At 54.5% G+C, this 22,284-nt stretch overlaps 2 protein-coding genes across 2 annotated transcripts; one reads left to right on the top strand and one right to left on the bottom strand.

Moving 5' to 3' along the window:
* Positions 1–3: 3 nt before the first annotated feature.
* LOC127567215 (guanine nucleotide-binding protein G(I)/G(S)/G(T) subunit beta-3-like) lies at positions 4–3,087 on the top strand (the record flags this gene model as incomplete). The annotated part of the gene is made up of 3 exons (XM_052009898.1): positions 4–165; positions 530–746; positions 2,981–3,087. Coding segments are annotated over 3 exons (486 nt in total), but the record flags the coding sequence as incomplete, so codon positions are not given.
* Positions 3,088–4,946: 1,859 nt separating this feature from the next.
* cdca3 (cell division cycle associated 3) lies at positions 4,947–21,947 on the bottom strand. The gene is made up of 6 exons (XM_052009899.1): positions 21,832–21,947; positions 19,837–19,970; positions 18,728–18,869; positions 9,867–10,127; positions 6,051–6,181; positions 4,947–5,534 (listed from the first exon to the last, which is right to left on the bottom strand). Exons 2-6 carry the CDS (start codon positions 19,954–19,956, stop codon positions 5,394–5,396), a joined length of 795 nt encoding a protein of 264 aa, XP_051865859.1. The 5' UTR covers positions 19,957–19,970; positions 21,832–21,947; the 3' UTR covers positions 4,947–5,393.
* Between the last annotated feature and the right edge of the window lie 337 nt (positions 21,948–22,284).

Genomic DNA, 22,284 nt, shown 5'->3' on the forward strand with positions numbered 1-22,284 from the left:
ATCTTCCTGGGCCACAGCGGCGATGTGATGAGCCTGGCCGTCTCGCCCGACTTCTCCCTCTTCATCTCAGGGGCGTGCGACGCCACGGCCAAACTGTGGGACATCCGGCAGGCCCAGTGTCGGCAGACCTTCCTGGGGCACGAGTCCGACATCAACGCCATCTGTGTGAGTGTGGGACATCCTAAACTGGGATGGAGACCTTCCTGGGGCACGGGTCCGACATCCACACCATCTGTGTGAGTGGGTCAGGGGACCGTCCCAAACTGGGATAGAGACCGTCCTGGGGCACGGATCTGACATCTGTGTGAGTGGTGGGGGTCATGAGGGGTGTGGGGGTGGGGTTGGGGTGGTGATGGTGGGGATTTCTGCCGGGTGGGGACCCTCCCATCCTGTGATGCACTGACCCATCCCGGCATACACAGACCATCCGGCACTGGGACAGGCCCGATTGCCGTGTCCGAGCCCTGGGCGGGGAGGGGACGGACTGTCTGGGACTCCCTCTGACTCCCCCCTCGCTCTCCCCCCACAGTTCTTCCCCAGCGGCCAGGCCATCTGCACGGGCTCGGATGACGCCAGCTGCCGGCTCTTCGACCTGCGGGCAGACCAGGAGCTGGCCGTCTACGCCAGTGAGGCCATTCTGTGCGGCATCACCTCGGTCGCCTTCTCCCGCAGCGGCCGCCTGCTCCTCGCCGGCTACGATGACTTCAACTGCAATGTCTGGGACACGCTGAAGGCGGAGCGCTGCGGTGAGAGAGCCCAGCGGTGCTGGCTGAGGCGTTTCGGGAAGAGAAACCAGGGTGGGACGTTCACAGTGAAGGGCAGGGTCCCCAGGGAGTGTTGTAGAACAGGGGGACCTCGGGGTACAGGTACATAGAGAGACTGGTAAACGACGGGAGTGTTGTAGAACAGGGGGACCTCGGGGTACAGGTACACAGTTCCCTGAATGTGGGGTCACAGGTAGACAGGGTGGCGAGGAAGGCGTTCGGCACGCTGGCCTTCACCGGTCCAGGGGCACTGAGTACAGGAGTCAGGAGGTGATGTTGCAGTTGTACAGGACGTCGGTGAGGCTACACTTGGAGAACTGCGTTCAGTTCTGGTCGCCCTTCTGTGGGAAAGGGCACTAAGCTGGAAAGAGCGCAGAGGGGCAATTTGCGAGGATGTTGCCGGGACTCAAGGGACTGAGTTATAGGAAGAGGTTGAGCAGGTTGGGAATTTATTCCCTGGAGTGTAGGAGCCTGAGGGGTGACCTTCTAGAGGTGTAATAAAACCACAAGGGGCATTGAAAGGGTGAACAGGCTCAGCCCTTCCCCCCCCCAGGGTTGGGGGAATCAAGAACTGGAGGACACAGGTTTAAGGGGGAAAGGTTTAATAGGGACCTGGGGGGCAAGTTTTTCACCCAGAGGGTGGTCTGTAACGTGGAACGAGCTGCCAGAGGGAAGTGGGTGAGGCAAGTACATTACATGTCTACAAGGCACCAGTAGATAAACAGGAAAGGTTTAGAGGGATGTGGGGCCAAACACAGGCAAATGGGACTGGGTTAGATGGTGCATCTTGGTTGGCATAGATCCAATGGGTCAATGGGCCTGTCTCTATGCCACACAGACTGGTGGTGTTGTGGACAGTGTAGGGGGTTGCCAACGGACACAGCAGGATACAGATCAGTTGCAGATACAGGCGGAGATGCTGCCTGGGGTGCGGAGCATGCCTTATGAAAGCAGGTTGAGGGAAATCGGCCTTTTCTCCTTGGAGCGACGGAGGATGAGGGGGGACCTGATGGAGGTGTATAAGATGATGAGAGGTATTGATCGGGTAGATAGTCAGAGGCTTTTCCCCAGGGCTGAAATGGTGACCACACAGGTTTAAGGTGCTGGGGAGCAGGTACAGAGGAGATGTCAGGGGTAAGTTTCTTTACTCAGAGAGTGGTGAGTGCGGGGAATGGGCTGCCGGAAACGGTGGTGGAGGCGGATGCGATAGGGTCTTTTAAGAGACTGTTGGATAGGTACACGGAGCTGAGAAAAAAGAAGAGGGCTGTCGGTAAAGCCTAGTAATTTCTAGGGTAGGGGACATGTTTGGAACAGTTTTGTGGGCTGAAGGGCCTGAATTGTGCTGTAGGTTTTCTATGTTCTCTGAGAGGTGACAGATGGAATACAGTGTGTGGGGAGGTGTACGGTCATGCACTTTGGCAGAAGGAATAAAGGCGTGGACTAAACGGGGAGAGAATTCAGAAATCAGAGGTGCAGAGGGACTAGTGCAGGATTCCCTGAAGGTTAACGTGCAGGTTGAGTCGGTGGTGAGGAAGGCAAATGCAACATTAGCATTCATTTCGAGAGGACTGGAATATAAACGCAAGGATGTGCTGATGAGGGTTTACGCGGCGTTGCTCAGACCACATTTGGAGTAACGTGAGCAGTTTAGGGCCCCGTATTTAAGGAAGGATGTGCTGGCATTGGAGAGGGTCCAGAGGTGGTTCACAAGAATGATCCCGGGAATGAAAGGGTTAACGTATGAGGTACATGTGTTGTCTCTGGCCTGTACTTGCTGAGTTTAGAAGGATTGGGGGGGGGGGGGGGGTGTGGGGGGGGGGTGGCGAGATCTCATTGAAACCGACCGGATACTGAAAGGCCTGGATAGAGTGGACGTGGGGAGGGTGTTTCCATCAGTGGCAGAGTCCAGGACCAGAGGGCACAGCCTTGGAATAAAGGGACGTCCCTTTAGACCAGAGATGAGGAGGAATTTCTTCAGCCAGAGGGAGGTGAATCTGTGGAATTTGTTGCCCAGGACTGTGGAGGCCACGTCATTGGGTGTATCTGAGGCAGAGACTGACAGTTTGATGATTGGTCGGGGGGGGGGGTTGAGGGTCACCGGGAGAATGGGGTTGGGGAAGAGATATCAGTCACAATTGGAGCAGTGGAGACGGGCTGGGCTAACACTGCGTCTCATGGTCTGTCTCCCCCTCCCGCCTCCCTCCTCTCCCCCACAGGTGTCCTGTCCGGACACGACAACCGTGTCAGCTGCCTGGGCGTTCCGGAGAACGGGATGGCGGTGGCGACAGGGTCCTGGGACAGCTTCCTGAAGATCTGGAACTGAAAGGGCACCGTCGTCCCGACACACTCATCCCCCCACCTCCCACTGCACCGGAGTAGAGGATCCAGGAAGAGGAGGTGGGGGGGTTTGGCGGGGACCTCTGTAGTTGGGTGTTAGACACGCCAATAAACCTCTAGACTTAGTGTGGTCTGTGCAATCCTGTGTCTGTCACTGAGCATCGAGCCCCCATTCCCAGATGTGACACCACCTCCCCCTACCCTGCCATCAGACCCTTAACAGCGCTGATGTACGGGGGGATCTCTGGGTCTGAGTCCACAGCTCCCTGAAAGTGGCCGCACAGGTCGGTAAAGAAGGCGTACGGCATGCTGACATCATCAGTCTGGGCACTGAGATCAAGAGTCAGGAAGTCAGGCTGCATCTGGAGTATTGGATTCAATTCTGGCCGCCCCTTAATGGGAGGGGTGCGGGGGCTCTGAGAGGGTGCAGGAGAGGTTCACCGGGACCCTGCCTGGATTAGAGGGCGTGAGCTATAAGGAGAGGTCCGGACAGACTTGGGTCCTTTTTCTACAGAGCAGCGGAGGCTGAGGGGGAGACCTGATAGAGGTTTATAAGATTATGAGGCATAGAGTAGACAGCCAGTATCTTTCTTCCGCCAAGGGTCGAGATGTCTAATACCCAGAGGGCATGCATTGAAGGTGGGGGGGGGGGGGGGGAAGAGTTTTAACACAGAGGGTGGTAGGTGCCTGGGGTGGGGGTATGGAATTGGATAGACGGCAGGAAAACCTGTCCCCAGATCAGAGACGGGTAAAACTTGGGGATATCGATTCAGGGTAGGGGGTAATAGATTTAGAGGGGATCTGAGGGGGACCGTTTTCACCCAGAGTGGTGAAAGCTGGAACACACTGCTGGAGAGGGTGGTGAAAGCTGGGCCACTGACACCACTTGTGACAAGACCTCCCTGCTGTTGTATTCTGCACCCGGCTAATGAAGGCCAGCTTCCCGGGAACCTTCGCACCAAAATATCCATCTGTGCCACAACCTTGCGGGGGCAGTGGATCTGTACACCAGGGTACCTGTTCCTTAATACTCCAAGAACCCTTCCCACCGCTCATGGTGTGTGTGTGTGTGTGTATGTCCTACCCTCGTACACCGGTCCCTCCGCACTCTCTACCGTTCAGTGTGTATCCTACCCTCGTACAGCAAAGTCCCTCCGCATTCCCCACCGTTCACAGTGTGTGTCCTACCCTCGTACACCGAAGTCCCTCCGCACTCTCTACCGTTCACAGTGTGCGCGTCCCACCCTCGTACACTGAGGTCCCTGTCCCTCACCACCATTCACAGTGTGTGTCCTACCCTCGTAGACAGAGGTCCCTCCGCTCCCCCCCCCCGACTGTTCACGGTGTGCATGTCCTACCCTTGTAGGAGGTCCCCCTACACTCCCCACCGTTCACAGTGTGTGTGTGTCCAACCCTTGTACGCTGAGGTCCCTCTGTCCCGCCACACTCCCCACCATTCACGGTGTGTGTGCACTCACACGCGCACCCCACCCTCGTACAGAGAAGTCCCTCTGCACCCCTGTACTCCCCACTGTTCACAGTGTGCATATCCTACCCCTCATACACTGAGGTCCCCCTACACTCCCCACCAGTGAGTGTGTGCGCACCCAACCCTCGTACACGAGGTCCCTCTGTCCCTTCACGCACCCCGCCATCCACAGCACGTCCTACCCTCGTACACGAGGTCCCTCTGTCCCTCCACACACCCCACCATCCACAGCGCGTCCAACCCTCATACACCGATGTCCCTCTGTCCCTCCACAATCTCCACCACATCCTATCCTTGTGCACCGAGCAGCATCACCGACCACATGCAAGAACTGCCTGGAGCAGCCCTTGAATTGCCCAGTGAGAGAGACAGAAGCCAACAGGTGAGGTGCAGGGCGATGGGATTCCCATGGATGTCAGTGCAGATGAGGTGGGTGCAAGGCCCATCCCAGTGCACTGACACACACACAGTTTGGAGAAAATAAAACAGCACTTTTATTAACGATTTCAACAGGATAAAACGAGCTGGCAGAGAGGGAGAGCGAGGGAGCAGGAGAGGCAGTGGACAGGTCCCCCTCTCACCCTGGGGGCAGTGGGAAGCTCCATATCTACAGCAGTGAGTAGTGAGTCAGTGGGAGAAGGTCTTTGACACGGGGCTGAGCTAACACGGCAGGGTGGGAGACTGAGCAGGGTTAGTGTTGTCCTCCAGAGAGGTGTGAGGATGGTGGGGTAGGGTCAGGTCAGCCCGCCCCTATCCCCCACCCCACTCAGACGCACAGTGACACACCCCCCCCCCCAACAACGTCAGGGAGGGCAGGCCCTGACTTCTCCCGACAGCCACTGGGATCTGTGGTTCTCCTTGTCCGCCGGGGACTGTCCGAGCTTCAGGAGGGTCCTGGGGATCAGTTCGCTGGGGCTGCCTGAGGAGCCTAGAGACACCTTCACCTGGGGTACAGGGAGGGGGAGAGAAAGGAGGCTGTTAGAGGGGGGGGAAGGCAGCAAGCAGGAGCCCATTCAACTCATTCCCCAACCCATGGATGGGGAGCAGGAACCCAGGGCCCATTCACCCCCCCCCCCCCTCCCTAACACAGGGGTCAGTGGGACAGGGTTCAGGAACCCAGGGCTGATTCACCTCCCCCTCCCTCCCTCACCCAATGGTGGTGGGGGGGGGGGGGGGGGGGGGGTAGGCAGGGTCAGTGGGACAGGGAGCAGGGACCCAGGGCTGATTCACCCCCCTCCCTAACCCGGGGTCAGTGGGACAGGGTTCAGGAACCTGGGGCTGATTCACCCCCCCTCCCTAACCCAGGGGTGGGGGTAGGCGGGGTCAGTGGGACAGGGAGCAGGGACTCAGGGTGGTTCACCCCCCTCCCTAACCCGGGGTCAGTGGGACAGGGATGGGGAGCGGGAACCTGGGGCCGATTCACCTCCCTCTGTCGAGCTGACGCTATTGAGGACCAGTACCTGTCTCCTGGCCAGTGCACAGGTTGGGGAGTTGTCATCCTTGAGGACCTGCAGGGGACACCGGCCCTTTGCTGACACCAGCTGTGGTCTGCCCGGCTGGTTCCGTCTTCCCCGGTTCGACAGTGGGTGAGCTGTGGAGAGACGCAAGTCGGGGTGGATCGAGGTTTCCGAACATACATCCTGTGACACTCAGCAGTGCAGCACATCGCAGGAACAGGCTCTGCAGCCCACCATGTTGTGCCCAACTAAGCTTGTAATTAAATGCAGAACTAATCCCTTCTGCTTCCAAAATGTTCATCTCCCTCCATTCCCTGCACATCCATGAGCCTGTCTAACAGCCTCTGAAACCCCTCTATTGTATCTGCCTCCACCCCCACCCCGGCAGTGCATTCCAGACACGCAGCACTGTGTAGATAACTTGCCCCACACATCTCCTTTGAACATACCCCCTCTCACCTTAAACATATGCCCTCTGGTATTAGACATTTCTACACTGGGGGACAAAAAGATACTGACTGTGTACTCGGTGCTTCTCAATCTTATAAACCTCCATCAGGTCTCCCCTCAGCCTCTGCTGCTCCAGAGAAAATAACACAAGTCCGTCCAACCTCTCCTTATAGCTCATGCCCTCAAATCCAGGCAGCAACCTGGTGAACCTCTCCTGTACCCTCTCTAGAGCCCTCACACCCTTCCTGTAATGGGACAACCAGAACTACACACAGTACTTCAAGAGCAGCCTGACCAAACTTTTGCACAGCTGAAATGTGACTTCCTGACTCTTACGGTCAGTGCCCTGACCAATAAGATACTCAAAATCAAAAGTTAGAGTACGGGGGAGGATCTTGATCAGTTGGGAAAGGGGGCTGAGGAGTGGCAAACCGCATTCCATCCAGGTAAGTGAGGTGTTGCATTTTTGGGGGATCAAACCATGGTGGGATGTTCAGTGGACAGCAGGGCCCTGGGGAGTGTTGTAGAACAGAGGGACCCAGGAGTACAGGTACATGGTTCCCTGAAAGTGGAGTCACAGGTAGACAGGGTGGTGAGGAGGGAGTTTGGCACACAGGCCTTTGTCAGTCAGGGCACTGAGTATAGAAGGTCAGGTTGTAGTTTCCCCAAGACCTTGGCTCGATGGTAGGAAGGTTGTTTCTCAGACTGGAGGCCCGTGACCGGTGGTGTTCCCCAGGGCTCGGTGCTGGGCCCATTGTTGTCATTTATATCAACAATTCGGATAACGTGTAGGGCACGGTTAGTAAGTGTGCAGATGACACCAAAATAGGTGGTGAAGTGGACAATGAAGGTTATCAAAAAATTCACAGGGCGATCTTGATCAGCTGGGTAAGTGGGCTGAGGAGTGGCAAATGGAGTTTAATTCAGGTAAGTGCGAGGTGCTGCACTTTGGAAAGTCAAATCCAAGTCAGACTTTCAGTGAATGGTTGGGCTGTGGGGAGTGTTGTACTCCAAGGTCCCTCTGTTCTACAAGTACATGGTTCCCTGAAATTGGGGTCACAGGTAGACAGGGCAGTGAGGAAGGCATTTGGCACGCCGGCCTTTGTCAGTCAGGGCACCAAGTATAGAAGTTAGGAGGTCATGGTGCAGTTGTACAGGAGGCACTTGGAGTTGTGTGTTCAGTTTTGGTCGTCCTGCTATGGGAAAGATGTTAAACTGGAAAGAGTGCAGAGAGATTTACAAGGATGTTGCCAGGACTCGAGGGACTGAGTTACAGGGAGAGGTTGGACAGGCTGGGACTTTATAGGATCACCTGTCAGTCTCCTATACTTTGAGGAATAGAGGTGTATAAAACCACAAGGGGCACAGATAGGGTGAATGCACTCTTTTTCCCAGCGGTGGGGAATCAAGAACAAGAGGGCACAGATGTTAGGTAAGAGATTTAATAGGGACCTGAGGGGCAACTTCTTCACCCAGAGGGTGGTCTGTACATGGAACGAGCTGCCAGAGGAAGTGGGTGAGGCAGGTACGTGAATGACATTTGGACAGGCAGATGGATAGGAAAGGTGCAGAGGGATATGGGCACCTTGGGTCAGCACAGGCCATCTTCAAGCTGCTTCATCCATGACCTTCCTACAATGGCAAGGTCAGGTGTAGGGATGTCTGCTGATGACCGTGCACAGGTGATGAAGCAGTCCCCATCCAAATGCAGCAAGACCAGGCCTGGGCTGACAGGTGGCAAGTAACATTCACGCCACACGAGTGCCGGGAAACGATGATACCCATCATGAGAAAAACCCAGCTCTCACCCCCCTGACACTCAATGTGCTGTGGGTTACCATTGACCAGAATAGAACTGGGGCAGCCACATCCGCACTCGGGAGTTACCGACCTGGGGATTCCCAGCCCCTCACCTGCTCCTGTAGACAAAGCCCACCCACCATCCACAAGGCTCACGTCCTGAGTGTGACGGGATGCTCCCCACTCAACTGGAATGGTGCAGATTCAAGAACCGAGAATCTCGACACCTTCCGTGACACAGCAGCCTGCCTGACGGGCTACCCACCCACAACCAGTCACCGACTCCACCACCGACATAGTGGCAGTGTGTGCAGCAACCCACCGAGGCCCCTGAGACAGCACCTTCTGACCTCTCCCAGCTGGGAGGACCAGGGCAGCAAAAGCAGAATCGCCATCGCCAGAAGTTACCCGAGCCACACACAGTCCTGAAGTGGGCCAGGGAATGGCACATGGGAGTTTAATTCAGATCAGTGCGACGTGTTGCATTTTGGGAAGACAAACCAGGGCAGGACTTTCACAGTGATGGGCAGGGGCTCGGAGAGTGCTGTAGAACAGAGGGACCTTGGAGTACAGGTACATGGTTCCCTGAAAAGTAGGGTCACAGGTAGACAGGGTGGTGAAGGTGTTCAGCACACTGGCCTTCAGTCAGGGCACTGAGTACAGGAGTCGGGAGGTGATGTTGCAGTTGTACAGGATGCTGGTGAGGCCACACTTGGAGAACAGTGTTCCGTTCTGGTTGCCCTGCTACAGGAAAGATGGCATTCAGGTCGAAAGAGTGCAGAGGGAGATTTATGAGGATGTTGCTGGGACTCAAGGGACTGAGTCACAGAGAGGAGGTTAAGCAGACTTTATTCCCTGGAGTGTAGGAGACTGAGGGGTGATGTTATAGAGGTGTAAAAAAATTTACAAGGTGCATACATAGGGTGAATGTGCACAGTCTTTTTCTCCAGGGTTGGGGAATCAAGAACTAGAGGGCACAAGTTTAAATACAGAGATTTAATAGGGACCTGAGGGGCAACTTTTCCCACCCAGAGGGTGGTCCATACATGAAATGAGCTGCCAGAGGAGGTGATTGAGGCAGGTGGGCAGGCACAGTAGTGTAGTGGTTAGCATAACGCTTTACAGCACCAGCAACCTGGGTTCAATTCCAGCCGCTGTCTGTAAGGAGTTTGTACGTTCTCCCCGTATGCCTGCGCGGGTTTCTTCCGGGTGCTCTGGTTTCCTCACATTCCAAAGACGTACAGGCTAGGAAGTTGTGGGCATGCTATGTTGGTGCCAGAAGTGTGGTGACACTTGCAGGCTGCCCCAGAACACTCTGAAACACACAGTGAAATGTCTTTTGCACAATGTACATGTGACTAATAAAGATCTTTATTTACATCAACAAGGTTTAAAGGTCAGTTGGACAGGTACATGGATGGGAAAGGTTCAGAGGGATATGGGCCAAATGCAGGCAAATGGGACTGGCTCAGATGGCAGTCTCAGTGGGCACAGACTAGCTGGACCGAAGGGACTGTCTCAGTGCTGTGTGACTCTGTGACTAACCCTTCCCCCCAGAAATCCACTGACCTTCTCGCTGCACCAACTTGCTGGTGGGTCTCTGGTCCTGCAGCCACACCCTGGCACTGACTGGGTCCTCTTGGTCCTCCTGTGGGTGCCCCGGTTGGGGAGTGAGGTCTGTGTCCCTTGCCTCTTCCTTCTCCTCTTCCTCACAGTCCAGCAGCTGGTCAGCACCTTTGACCTCTGAGGGGTCCCCATCGCCTCTCTGGGTCCCGGACTCTGGGCCGATGAACATCCCGCTCAGCTGCTTGGTCAGGGAACCGAACTTGTCTGGGGGGGGGGGGGGGGGGGGTGGGAGAAAGGAGGTCAGAGCGTGCAAGGAAAGGCTGGGTCCATTCTCCCTGGAATGGAGGCAGAGCTCTGGGTGAGTGTGGTGGGACCCAGGGTTCAGATACATGGTTCCCTGAAAGTGGGGTTACAGGTAGACAGGGTGGTGAAGGAGTTTTGCATTTGTCTGTCAGGGCACTGGGTACAGGAGTTGGGAGGTCACAGTGCAGTTGTACAGGACATTGGTGAGGCTGCACTTGGAGTACTGTGTTCAGTTCTGGTTGCCCTGCGATAGGAAAGATGTTATTTAACCAGAAAGAGTGCAGGGGAGATTTAAGAGGACATTGCTGGGACTTGAGGGACTAAGTTAGAGGTTGAACAGGCTGGGCCTTTTTCCTCACTGCTGTAGTGTTCTATGTATATAACATCACCCCTCATTCTCTTACACTCCACAGTACAGGCCCTTTGGCCAACAATGTTGTGCTGACATTTAATCCTGCTCCAAGATCTATCTAACCCTTCCCTCCCACATAGCCCTCCATTTCTCTAGCATTCATGTGTCTAAGAGTCTCTTAAATGTCCCTGATGTATCTGCCCCCACAACCTCTGCCAGCAGCACATTCCATGCACCAACCACTAAAAAACTTACCCCTGACATTCCCTTTATATCTTCCTCAGTCACCTTAAAATTATGTCCCCTTGTGTTAGCCATTGTCACCCTGGGAAAAAGTCTGACTGTCCACTCGATCTATCATCTTGTACGCCTGTCAAGTCACCACTCATCCTCCTCCTCTCCAAAGAGAAAAGCCCTAGCTCGCTCAACCTATCCTCATAAGACACACTCTCCAATCCAGGCAACATCCTGGTAAATCTCCCCTGCACCCTCTTGAAAGCTTCCACATTCTTCCTATAATGAGGTGACCAGAACTGAATACAATACTCGAAGTGTGGTCTAACCAGAGTTCTATAGAGCTGCAACATCACTTCGTGGCTCTTGAACTCAATACCCCAACTAATGTAGATTGTGATGTCTAGAGTCCATCTTATTGTACTAGGGGACTAGTCAATGGTCTTATAACAGTGGGGTAGCTGTTCTTCAGCCTGGTGGTACGTGCTTTAAGGCTTTTGTTTCTTCTGCCTGATGGAAGGGTGGGGGTGGGGGTGGGAAGAATAGAGAATGTCTGGGGTGGGTGGGGTCTTTATGTCAGCTGCTTTACTGGGGCAGCGAGCAGTATAGACAGAGTCCATGGAGGGGAGGGTGGTTTCTGTGATGTGCTGAGCTATGTCCACAACTCTGCAGTTTCTTGCAGTTCCAGGCAAAGCAATTGCTGTACCAAGACATGATGCATCCAGATAGGATGCTTTCTATGGGGCATCGGTAACAGTTGGTGCATGTCAAGGGGGGACATGCCAAATTTCTTTAGCCTCCCGAGGAAGTAGAACACTGGTGAGCTTTCTTGGCCATGGCACCGATGTGGTTGGACAAGGAAAGGCTATTGGTGATGTCCACTCCTAGGAACTTGAAGCTCTCAACCCTCTTGACCTCAGCAGCCTCAAGGTTGCCCCTCAGATTCCCTTTCAAACTTTCCCCTCACCCTAAACCAATGCCCTCTAGTTTTGGACTCCCCTACCATGGGAAAAAGGCTGTGACCTTATCTATGCCCCTCATGATTTTATAAATCTTCAGCACCTCCTCCATCAATCTCCAGAACACAGTAAAAGTGCAGGAATCTGCTGTTCACACACAACACGATCACAGCCGATTCTGCACATCGACTTTACTGCCTGTGATTCCCCTTGCATCAGAGTTGTACTGGGAGTATTTAGATTCTACAGCTCTCTCAGGCAAAGACTGGTGCTAGGACCTCTTGTTTGTGAGTGGTATAAATCAGTTGCCGATACGGGCAGAGAAGTGGCAGATAGAGTTTAATCTGGGCACGTGCAAGGTGTTGCACTTCAGGAGGACAAATAAAAGGAGAAAGTGTACAGTTAATGGTCAGCCCCTAATGGCAGTAAAGTACAGAGAGATCTTGGGTTCCAGGTCCACAGTTCACTGGAAGTGGCTATAAGTGGATAAGGTGGGAAAGGAGATGTATGGCACACTTACCTTCATTGGCAGGGGTGCTGAGTACAAGAGTAAGGAAACATGCAAATGCTTTTACCCTGCTATACAAATGCTAAAACATGCTATACAAAACTTCAGTCAGACCGCACTTGGTGTATTGCATGCAGTTCTGGTCGCCCCATTACAGGAGGGACATGGAGACTGTGAGAAGGATCCAGGTGTAACAGGATGCTGCCTGGATTAGAGGATACAAGCTACAAGGACAAACTTGGGTTGTTCTCTCTGGAGTGTTGGAGGCCAAGGGGAGGTTTTGAAAATTAAGAGGCACAGATAGGGTAGACAGTCAGAATGTTACATTCTTAAATAGGCCTTTACATTTATCGTTATGGACTTTCTAACTGGAGGAAACCCTCAGAATTTATCAGATCAACCCCTTTGATTTTTAAACAGCACAGTGCATACGAATTGAATAACTGAAGCACTGCATACAAATTGAATAACTGAAAAATTGAATAACGCACTGCTGGCAGAGGTTGTGGGGGCAGATACATCAGGGGCATTCAAGAGACTCTTAGATGGACACATGAATGATAGAGAAGTGGAGGGTTATATGGGATGGAGGGAAGGGTGAGATAGATCTTAGAGCAGGATAAAATGTCAGCACAACATTGTGGGCTGAAGGGCCTGTACTGTGCTGTAGTGTTCTGTTCTAAACCGTAAACATTGGGATCACCTGACAACCCACTGTATCAGAAGTGTTCCCTTCGTCCCATCCACTGTCTTTGTAACTTCCCTTTCAGAAGAACAGAAAGGCAGCACAGTGGCAGAGATGATTGGAATGACGGCACTTGGAAACAGAAAACCTACAGCACAATTCAGGCCCTTCAGCCCACAAAGCTGTGCCAAACATATCCCTACCTTAGAGACCCATAGCCCTCTATTTTTCCTCAGCTCCATGTACCTACCCAAAAGTCTCTTAAAAGACCCTATCTTATCCACCTCCCCCACTGTTGCTGGTAGGCCATTCCACGCACTTACCCCTGACGTCTCCCCTATACCTACTCCCCAGCACTTTAAACCCGTGTCCTCTTGTGGTCACCATTTCAGCCCTGGGAAAAAGCCTCTGAATATCCACCTGATCAATGCCTCTCATCATCTTATATACTTCTATCAGGTCCCCCCTCATCCTCTGTCGCTCAACCCGCTTTCATGCTCCGTAATCCAGGCAGCATCCTTGTAAATCTCCTCTGCACCCTTTCTATGGCTTCCACATCCTTCCTGTAGTGAGGTGAGCAGAACTGAGCACAGTACTCCAAGTGGGGTTTGACCAGGGTCCTATATAGCTGCAGCATTACCTCTCAGCTCCTAAATTCAATTCCACGGTTGATGAAGGACAATACACCAGATGCCTTCCTAACCACAGAGTCAACCTGTGCAGCCACTTTGAGCATCCTATGGACTTGGACCCCAAGATCCCTCTGATCCTCCACACTGCCGAGAGTCCTACCATTAATACTGTACTCTGCTTTAAGGGAGTCAGAGTAGGAAACGGCAAAGTCTCATTGCAACGGCACAACGCACCAGAAGCGGTCACATCGAGAGTCCTGTGAGCAAGTTTGGTTCCCCCCATTTGAGGGATCATTGGAGGAGGTTCAGAGAGTGAGGCACTGTCCCATGAGGAAAGTTTAGCCAGGTTTCAGCTCTACTCATTGGACATAAACAGAATGGGAGCTGACCTTATGGAAACACAAGATTCTTTTGGGGTGGGGGTCCCAGACAGGGCAGGTGCTGAAAGACTGTTTTCTCTCATTGGGAGAGTTCAGGACCAGAGGGCATGGTCTCAGATTAAGGATCATTTAAGACTGAGGGGAGAAAGATTTTCTTCTCTGACAGAAATCAGTCCTTGGCGTTCATTGCCATAGAGAGATGCAGAGGGGGCAGGTTGTACAGGTATTGAGTTACAGGGTAAAAGCATGCCCTCCAGACAGATTATTCCATACACAAGTACATCCAGGTAGTATAAAATGAATGCAGAATAAAGTGTCACAATTACAGAGAAGTGCAGTGCAGGCAGACAATAAGGTGCAAGGTCACCATGAGGTAGATTGTGAGGTCGTGAGTCCATCTTATTGCACTAGGGAACCGTTCAATAGTTTTATAACAGTGGGGTAGAAGCTGTCTTTGAGCCTGGTGGTACGTGCTTTCAGGCTTTTGTGTCTTCTGCCCAATGGGAGGGGGGGGAAGAAGAGAGAATGTCTGGGGTGTGTGGGGTTTTTGATGATGCTGGCTGCTTTACTGAGGCAGCGAGAGGTATAGACAGAGTCCATGGAGGGGAGGATGGTTTCTGTGATGTGCTGGGCCGTGTCCACAACTCTGTGGTTTCTTGTGGCCACGGGCATAGCAGTTCTCGTACCAAGCAGTGATGTATCTGGATAGGATGCTTTCTATGGTGCATTGGTAAAAATTGGTGAGGATCAAAGGGGATGTGCCAAATGTTCTGGCTATAGGAAGGATGTCATTAGGTGAGAGTGTACAGAGAAGATTCACAGGGACCTGGCTGGGACTGGAGGGCTTGAGTTATAAGGGGAGACTGGGACTATTTTTCCTGGAGCACAGGAGGCTGAGGGGCATAGATAAGGTGAATGATCAGTCCTTCTCCCCCCAGGGTAGGGGAGTCTAGAACTAGAGGGTATAGGTTTAAGGGGAGAGGGGAAAGGTATAAAGAGGACCTGAGCAGCAACGTCCCCCCCACAGAGGGCAATGGGTACATGGAACAAGCTGCCAGAGGAAGTGGTTGAGGCAGGTACATTAACAATGTTTAAAAGACACCTGGAGAGGTCTGTGGATAGGAAAGGTTTAGAGGGATACGGGCCTAATGCAGGTAAGTGGGACTGGCTCAGGTAGGCAACTTGGAACAGTTGGGCCAAAGGACTTTTATAAACCTCCATCAGGTCTCCCCTCGGCCTATGCTGCTCCAGAGAAAACAACCCAAGTTTGTCCAACCTCTCCTTATAGCTCATGCCCTCAAATCCAGAGCAAACCTCTTCTGCACCCTCTCCAAAGTCCCCACAGCCTCCCTGTTACAGGGTGACCAGAACTGAAGGCAACACTCCAGACAAGGGCCAACCAGAGTTTTATAAAGCTGCAACATAACCTCCTGACTCTTGAACTCAATACCTCAACAAATAGTTCAATGCACGGGAATTAACAGGTAAGGTGGATGAACTCAGAGTGTGGATTGGCTCTGGGAACTGGAATATCACAACTGCAACAGATGCAGAGGGACAGGTAAGCAAGGAAAGGGTGTGGCTGGTTTGATAATGGAGGACCATACATCAGTGCTTAGAGACAACATCCTTGGAGGATCATCCATTGAGGCCACGTGGGTAGCACTTGGGAACAAGGGGAGGGTCACTCTGGTGGGGCTGTATTATACCACCCCCACCCAATAGTCAGCAGAAACATGAGGAGCAGGTGTGCAGAGGAATTGCTTACAGCTGTAAGAATAATGGGGTTGTATTAGTGGGAGAGTTCGATTTCCCCAGTATTGACTGGCCCACATAGTGTTAAGGGCCTGAATGGGGTGGAACTTGTGAAGTGTGTCCAGGAAAGTGTGCTGTGTCAATATGAAGAGGGTCCTACTCAGGAGGATGCAATACTGGACCTCCTCTCAGGGAGTGAGGCAGGGCAGGTAACTGGGGTGGCAGTCAGGGACAACTCTGGCTCCAGTGACCATAGTGTGACGTCATTACAGTGCCAGCAACCCAGGTTAAATTCCAGCCACTGTCTGCAAGGAGTTTGTACGTTCTCCCCATGTCTGCATGGGTTTCCTCCGGGTGCTCCGGTTTCCTCCCACATTCCATTTAGGTACAGGTTAAGAAGTTGTGGGCATGCTATGTTGGTGCTGGAAGTGTGGCAACGCTTGTGGGCTGCCCCCAGAACACTGTACAAAAGATGTATTTCACTGTGTGTTGTGATGTACATGTGATTAACAAAGAAATCTTATAATTCGATTCATTTTAAGATAGCAATGGAAACGGATAGGACAGGTCCATCAGTTAGGGTCCTAAACTGGGGCAGGGCTAATTTTGGGAGAATTAGGCAGGGTCTACCAGAGGTCAATTGGGTGAGACTGTTTGAAGGGAAAAGAACAAATGGCAGAGATGTTTAAAGAGAGACATCAAGAGTCCAGAGATACCATCTTCCTGTTGGGGTGAAGGGTAAACCTGCAAATTTGGGGAACCTCAGCTGACGAGGGATATTGAGGCTCCGGTTGAGAAAAAGGAAGCAAATGTTGGGTTCAGGAGGTCAGGGACAGGCGAATCCCTTGATGACTATAAAACAATTAAAAATCCCCAAGAGGGAAATCAGCTGGGCAAAGAGAAGATATGAGATGCATCTGACAGGTAAGGTTTACGAAAATCCCAAGAGGTTCTATAGATATGTTAAGAGTAAAAGGGCGGCCAGGGAGAGAGTAGGTCCCCCGAGTGATCAAGGCCACCCCCCTCTCTCTCTCTCTCTCTCTCTCTCTAGGAGATGGGTGGGATTTTTAATGAATATTTTTCCTCAGTGTTTATCAAGGAGAAAGTTATGGTTGCTCAAAAGATAAGGGAAACAGTGGAGATATTTTGGAGAAGCCTCATTACCAGGGAGGAGGTATTGCAGCCTTACAGAACACTAAAGGTGGATAAATCCTGAGGGCCTGACTGAGTATATCTTAGGACTTTGTGGGAGGCCAGAGAAGAAATTGCAGAGATATTTGCTTCATCGTTAGCCACTGGTGAAGTTCCTGATGACTGGAAGGTGGCGAATGTTCCATTGTTTAAGAAGGGCAGCAAGGACAAGTCGGGATTCTGCAGGCTGGTCAGCCTGACATCCGTGGTGGGGAAGTTACTGGAGGGAATTCTGAGGGACAGCATCTACCAGCATTTGGATGGACAGGATACAACTAGGAGGAGTCAGCATGGCTTTGTGTGGGAAGTCGTGTTTGACAAACCTTTTAGAGCTTTTTTTTTGAAGTAACCAGAAGGGTAGATGAGGGTAGGGTGTGGGTGTTCTCTATTTGGACTTTAGCAAGGCCCCGCATGGGAGGCTGGTCTGGAATATTGGGTCCTATGGAATCCAAGGAGGACTGGTGAGGTGGATTCAAAACTGGCTCAGAGGTAGGAAGCAGAGGGTGGTGGTTGAAGGTTGTTTCTCGGAATGGAGGCTGGTGACCAGTGAGGTGTCGCAGGGGTCGGTGTTGGGACCCTTGTTATTTGTACGAATGATTTGTATGTGGATGCACAAGGCTTGATCAGCAAATTTGCAGATGACACGAAATTAGGAGGTGTTGTTGATAGTGAAGAAAGTTATCGCAGATTACAGGGGGATCTTGATCAGTTAGGGAAGTGGGCCAAAGAGTGGCAAGTGGATTTCAAAACAGATAGGTGTGAGGTGATGCATTTGGAAAGTCAAACCAGTGTAGGACGAACTATGAACGGTAGGGGACCAGGGAGTGTAATGGAACGGAGGGACCTAGGAGTACAAGTGCATAACTTGTTGAAAGTGGCATCACAGGTAGACAGGGTGGTGAAAAAGGCATTTAGCACGCTGGCCTTCATCAGTCAGTGCGCTGAGTACAGGAGTTGGGACATTATGTTGCAGTTGCACAAGTCGTCGGTGAGGCCGCACTTGGAGCGCGGTGTACAGTTTTGGTCACCCTGTTATAGGAAAGACATGGTTAAACTGGAAAGAGTGCAGAGGAGATTTACGAGGATGTCGTGTGGACAAGAGGGCCTGAGTTATAGGGAGATGTTGGCCAGGCTAGGTCTCTATTCCTTGGAACATAGGAGAAGGTGAGGTGATCTTAGAGGTGTTTAAAATTATGAGAGGCATAGATAAGGTGGACAGTAAGTCTTTTCCCCAGGGGAGGGGAGTCCAAAACTAGGGGCATAGGTTTAGGGTGAGAAGGGAAAGATTTAAAAGGGACCTGAGGGGCAACTTTTTCCCATGCAAAGGGTGGTGAGTACATGGAATGAGCTGCCAGAGGAAGTGGGTGAGGCAGGTACAAGTGTCATTTAAGAAGCACTTGGATAGGTACATGGAGGGGCAGGGCTTGGAGGGATATGGGCTGAACACAGGAAATTGAGACTAGCTGGGTGGGCACCATGGTTGGCATGGACTGGTTGGGCCGAAGGGCTTGTATCCATGCTGCATTACTCTGTGACTCTATAAAGGCAAACATGCCATACGCCTTCTTTACCACCGTGTCGACCTGTGCGGCCACTTTCAGGGAGCTGTGGATACGGACCCTGAGATCCCCCCCTGTACACCGACACCATGAAGGGTCCTGCCAGTTCCTGTGTCCTGTCCCCTTACCATTTAACCTTCTGAAGCGCACCACCTCACACTTAGCTGGACGGGGTAAACGTGCCCAGGAGAGGAAGGTGTGGTTGAACCTGAGACGGGGAAGAGTTGGGTGGGGCGGTCAGTATTTGGACAAGACACTCCCTCCACCCCAAGGGTTGGGGAGGTGATCGGCGACTGCGGTACCTACCGGTCACGCTGGGTTTGAGGGGCGTACGGCTGACTCCGGGGGTAGGTGAGCGGGGGTCCAGCGAGCCTGACACCTCTTCTCCCTCCTCCTCCTCATCGTCCAGCTCCACTCGAGCATCGGGTGTACCGGGGCTGCCCAGAACCTGAGACGGGTAGGGTGTTGGGGAGAACAGCCAGCCCATTAGCATCCGAAGGGGGCAGGCAGTCCAGGAAACAGAGCGTGCAGCAGGGAACACAGGTGGATGCTTCCCGATATCCAAGAGAGCTCCTCAGACTGCTGTTCCATTCCCCGGTTCTTGGGAGCGCAAGGCCCTTCAGCCCAACCGGTCTGTCCCGACCAAGATTCCCATCTGAGCCAGTCCCAGTTGCCCCCGTTTGGCCCCTATCCCTCTCAACCTTTCCCATCCACGGGCCTGTCCAAGTGCCTTTTCAATGTTGTTCATGCACCTGCCTCACCCACTTCATCAGGCAGCTCGTTCCACATATGGACCACCCTCTGGGTGAAGTTGCCCCCCAGGTGCTTATCAAATCTCTCCCCTTAAACCTGTGCCCTTTGGTTCTTGATTCCCCAACCCTTGGGGGTGGGGAAGACTATGTGCATTCACCCTATCGATGCCCCTTGTGGTTTTATACACCTCTATGAGGTCAACCCCTCAGCCTCCTACACTGCAGGGAATAGAGTCCCAACCTCTCTCCACATCTCAGACCCTCGAGTCCCGGCAACATCCTCATAAATCTCCCTCCACACTCTTTACAGCTTAGTGGCATCTTTCCTGTAGCTGGTTGACCAAAACTGAACACAACTCTCCAAGTGCGGCCTCACCAGCGTCCTGTACAACTGCAACATCACCCCTTCCACTCCCCACCCCTCCCCCTGACTCCTGTACGCGAAGAACCTTGCTGCACAACGTCAGCCACCCTCCAGTCTTCTGGACTCTCTCCCACGGTTAACAGTGAGGCAAATATCTCCACCAGGGTCCCAGAAATGTCCTCCTTCTGGGATCTCAGAGACTTGGACCACTGCGCCAGCATTTCGAGGAAGCCCAGTAACTGAACAGCCAGCAATCGGCTTCTCACTGCTGGATGGGTCGGCCAGTGGGAGATACATACCTCGATAGGTGTGCGCAGGATACCGGCAGTGGGTGAGCGGGGGTCCAGAACATTCCCCAGATGCTTGTTGTAGACCACTTTCACCGGGGTCTCCATGCAGCTGCTGCTTGACGTCCCCATTGGCCAGTCCCAACCTGCACAGGAGGAGTCCAAAACTCTGGGTGAGGCAAACCAGCAGGAGCGGGACCACAGGGGACCCCTTCCACATCCACCAGACCCCTCCCGGCAGGCCCCATTCACTCCTCCCCTCAACCTCCTCCCTCCCCATCTGACCACCCCACTCCTCTCCTAACAACCTCCTCCACACCTCATTCTAACCCTCCCCACAACACTAATCCCACCACCTACCCTACCCCCTCCCACTTAGCCATCCCCCAATCCCCCTCTACTCTACCCTCTTCCCAAACCATCTCCCCCACCAGCACGCCACACACGCCTGCCCCCACATACTCCCCCATCACCACACCCAGCCCATTGCCCCCAACCTCCACTGCGACCACATCACCTCACACAATTGAGGCTCAGTGTAGTTTGTTGTGGTTATTTTATGACGTTAAATCACCATTGCCTAATGGAGGTGGAGGGGGCCCATTTGCCCACCCATTCCTCCACTGCCCCCCATTGCTCATCCCATTGACCCCAACCCCTTCCACTGCCCTCACTTGCACCCACCGCCTCCACTACCCCCACTCTACTGCTCCCACTTGCCCCCACCATTGCCCCCACATGATCCCATTGCCCCTACCCCTCTACCACTTGCCCACACCAACGCCCCCACGCCCATCCCATTGCCCCCCCACTGCCCCAGCCCCACACCCCCAACCCAACCCCCACACCCCCCCCAACCCAACCAAACCCCACCACACCCAACCCCCCACACCCCACCAACCCCACCCCACCACACCCAACCCCCCACCCCCCCCAACCCCACCCCACCACACCCAACCCCCCACCCCCCCCCAACCCCACCCCACCACACCCAACCCCCCACCCCCCCCAACCCCACCCAACCCCCCACACACCCCCCCAACCCCACCCCACCCAACCCCCCACACCCCCCCCCAACCCCACCCCACCCAACCCCCCACACCCCCCCAACCCCCCACACCCCCCCAACCCCACCCCACCCAACCCCCCACACCCCCCCAACCCCACCCCACCCACCCCCACCCCACCCCACCCAACCCCCCACACCCCCCCAACCCCACCCCACCCAACCCCCCCCACCAACCCCCCACCAACCCCCCCCCCCACCCACCCACCCAACCCCCCACACCCCCCCAACCCCACCCCACCAAACCCCCCACACCCCCCCAACCCCACCCCACCCCAACCCCACCCCAACCCCACCCAACCCAACCCCAACCCCCCACACCCCCCCAAACCCCAGCCCCACCCAACCCCCACACACCCCCCAACCCCACCCCCCACACCCCCCCAACCCCACCCCACCCAACCCCCACACCCCCCCAACCCCCCCCCACCCCCACAACCCCCCCAACCCCCCCCCACCCCAAAACCCCCCCCCACCCCCACCCAACCCCCCCCACCCCCACCCAACCCCCCCCACACCCCCCCAACCCCACCCCCCCAACCCCCACACACCCACCCAACCCCCCACACCCCCCCACACCCCACCCCAACCAACCCCCCCCCAACCCCACCCCACCCACCCCCCCACACCCCCCCAACCCCACCCCACCCCACCCCACCCCACCCAACCCAACCCCACACCCCCCCAACCCCACCCCACCACACCCCCCCAAACCCACCCCACCCCCCCCACACCCCCCCAAACCCACCCAAACCCACCCAACCCCACACCCCCCCCAAACCCCCGGGACCGACCAATCAGCGGCGGCCGCCGCCTCTGGCAGCCCCGGATGTGGCGGTTGGACTCCAACCGCCGCCCGGAGGACCCCGGAGGACCGAGCGGCCGTCCCGGCGGTCAGCGCGGCCGGTGGGGAGGGGGGGGTGGTGTCAGTGGCTCCTTACGGTGCGCGGTGGGTTCCTCCGCTCCGGTCCGCACGGCTCCTCCGTCCGCCCGTCCGCCCGCGTTCAAATCTGCCGCGCCGCCCGCCCGTCACCCAATCACAGCCGGCCCCTTTCACCCGTCACCCAATCACAGCCGGCCCCTTTCACCCGTCACCCAATCACAGCCGGCCCCCTTCACCCGTCACCCAATCACAGCCGGCCCCTTTCACCCGTCACCCAATCACAGCCGGCCCCTTTCACCCGTCACCCAATCACAGCCGGCCCACCTTCACCCGTCACCCAATCACAGCCGGCCCCTTTCACCCGTCACCCAATCACAGCCGACCCCTTCACCCCGTCACCCAATCACAGCCGGGCCACCTTCCCCCGTGACCCAATCATAGCCGGCCCACTTCACCCGCCACCCAATCACAGCCGGCCCCTTTCACCCGTCACCCAGTCACAGCCGGCCCC

This window comes from Pristis pectinata, unplaced genomic scaffold, assembly GCF_009764475.1.
Source record: "Pristis pectinata isolate sPriPec2 unplaced genomic scaffold, sPriPec2.1.pri scaffold_210_arrow_ctg1, whole genome shotgun sequence".
In the NCBI taxonomy this organism is placed as follows: domain Eukaryota; kingdom Metazoa; phylum Chordata; class Chondrichthyes; order Rhinopristiformes; family Pristidae; genus Pristis; species Pristis pectinata.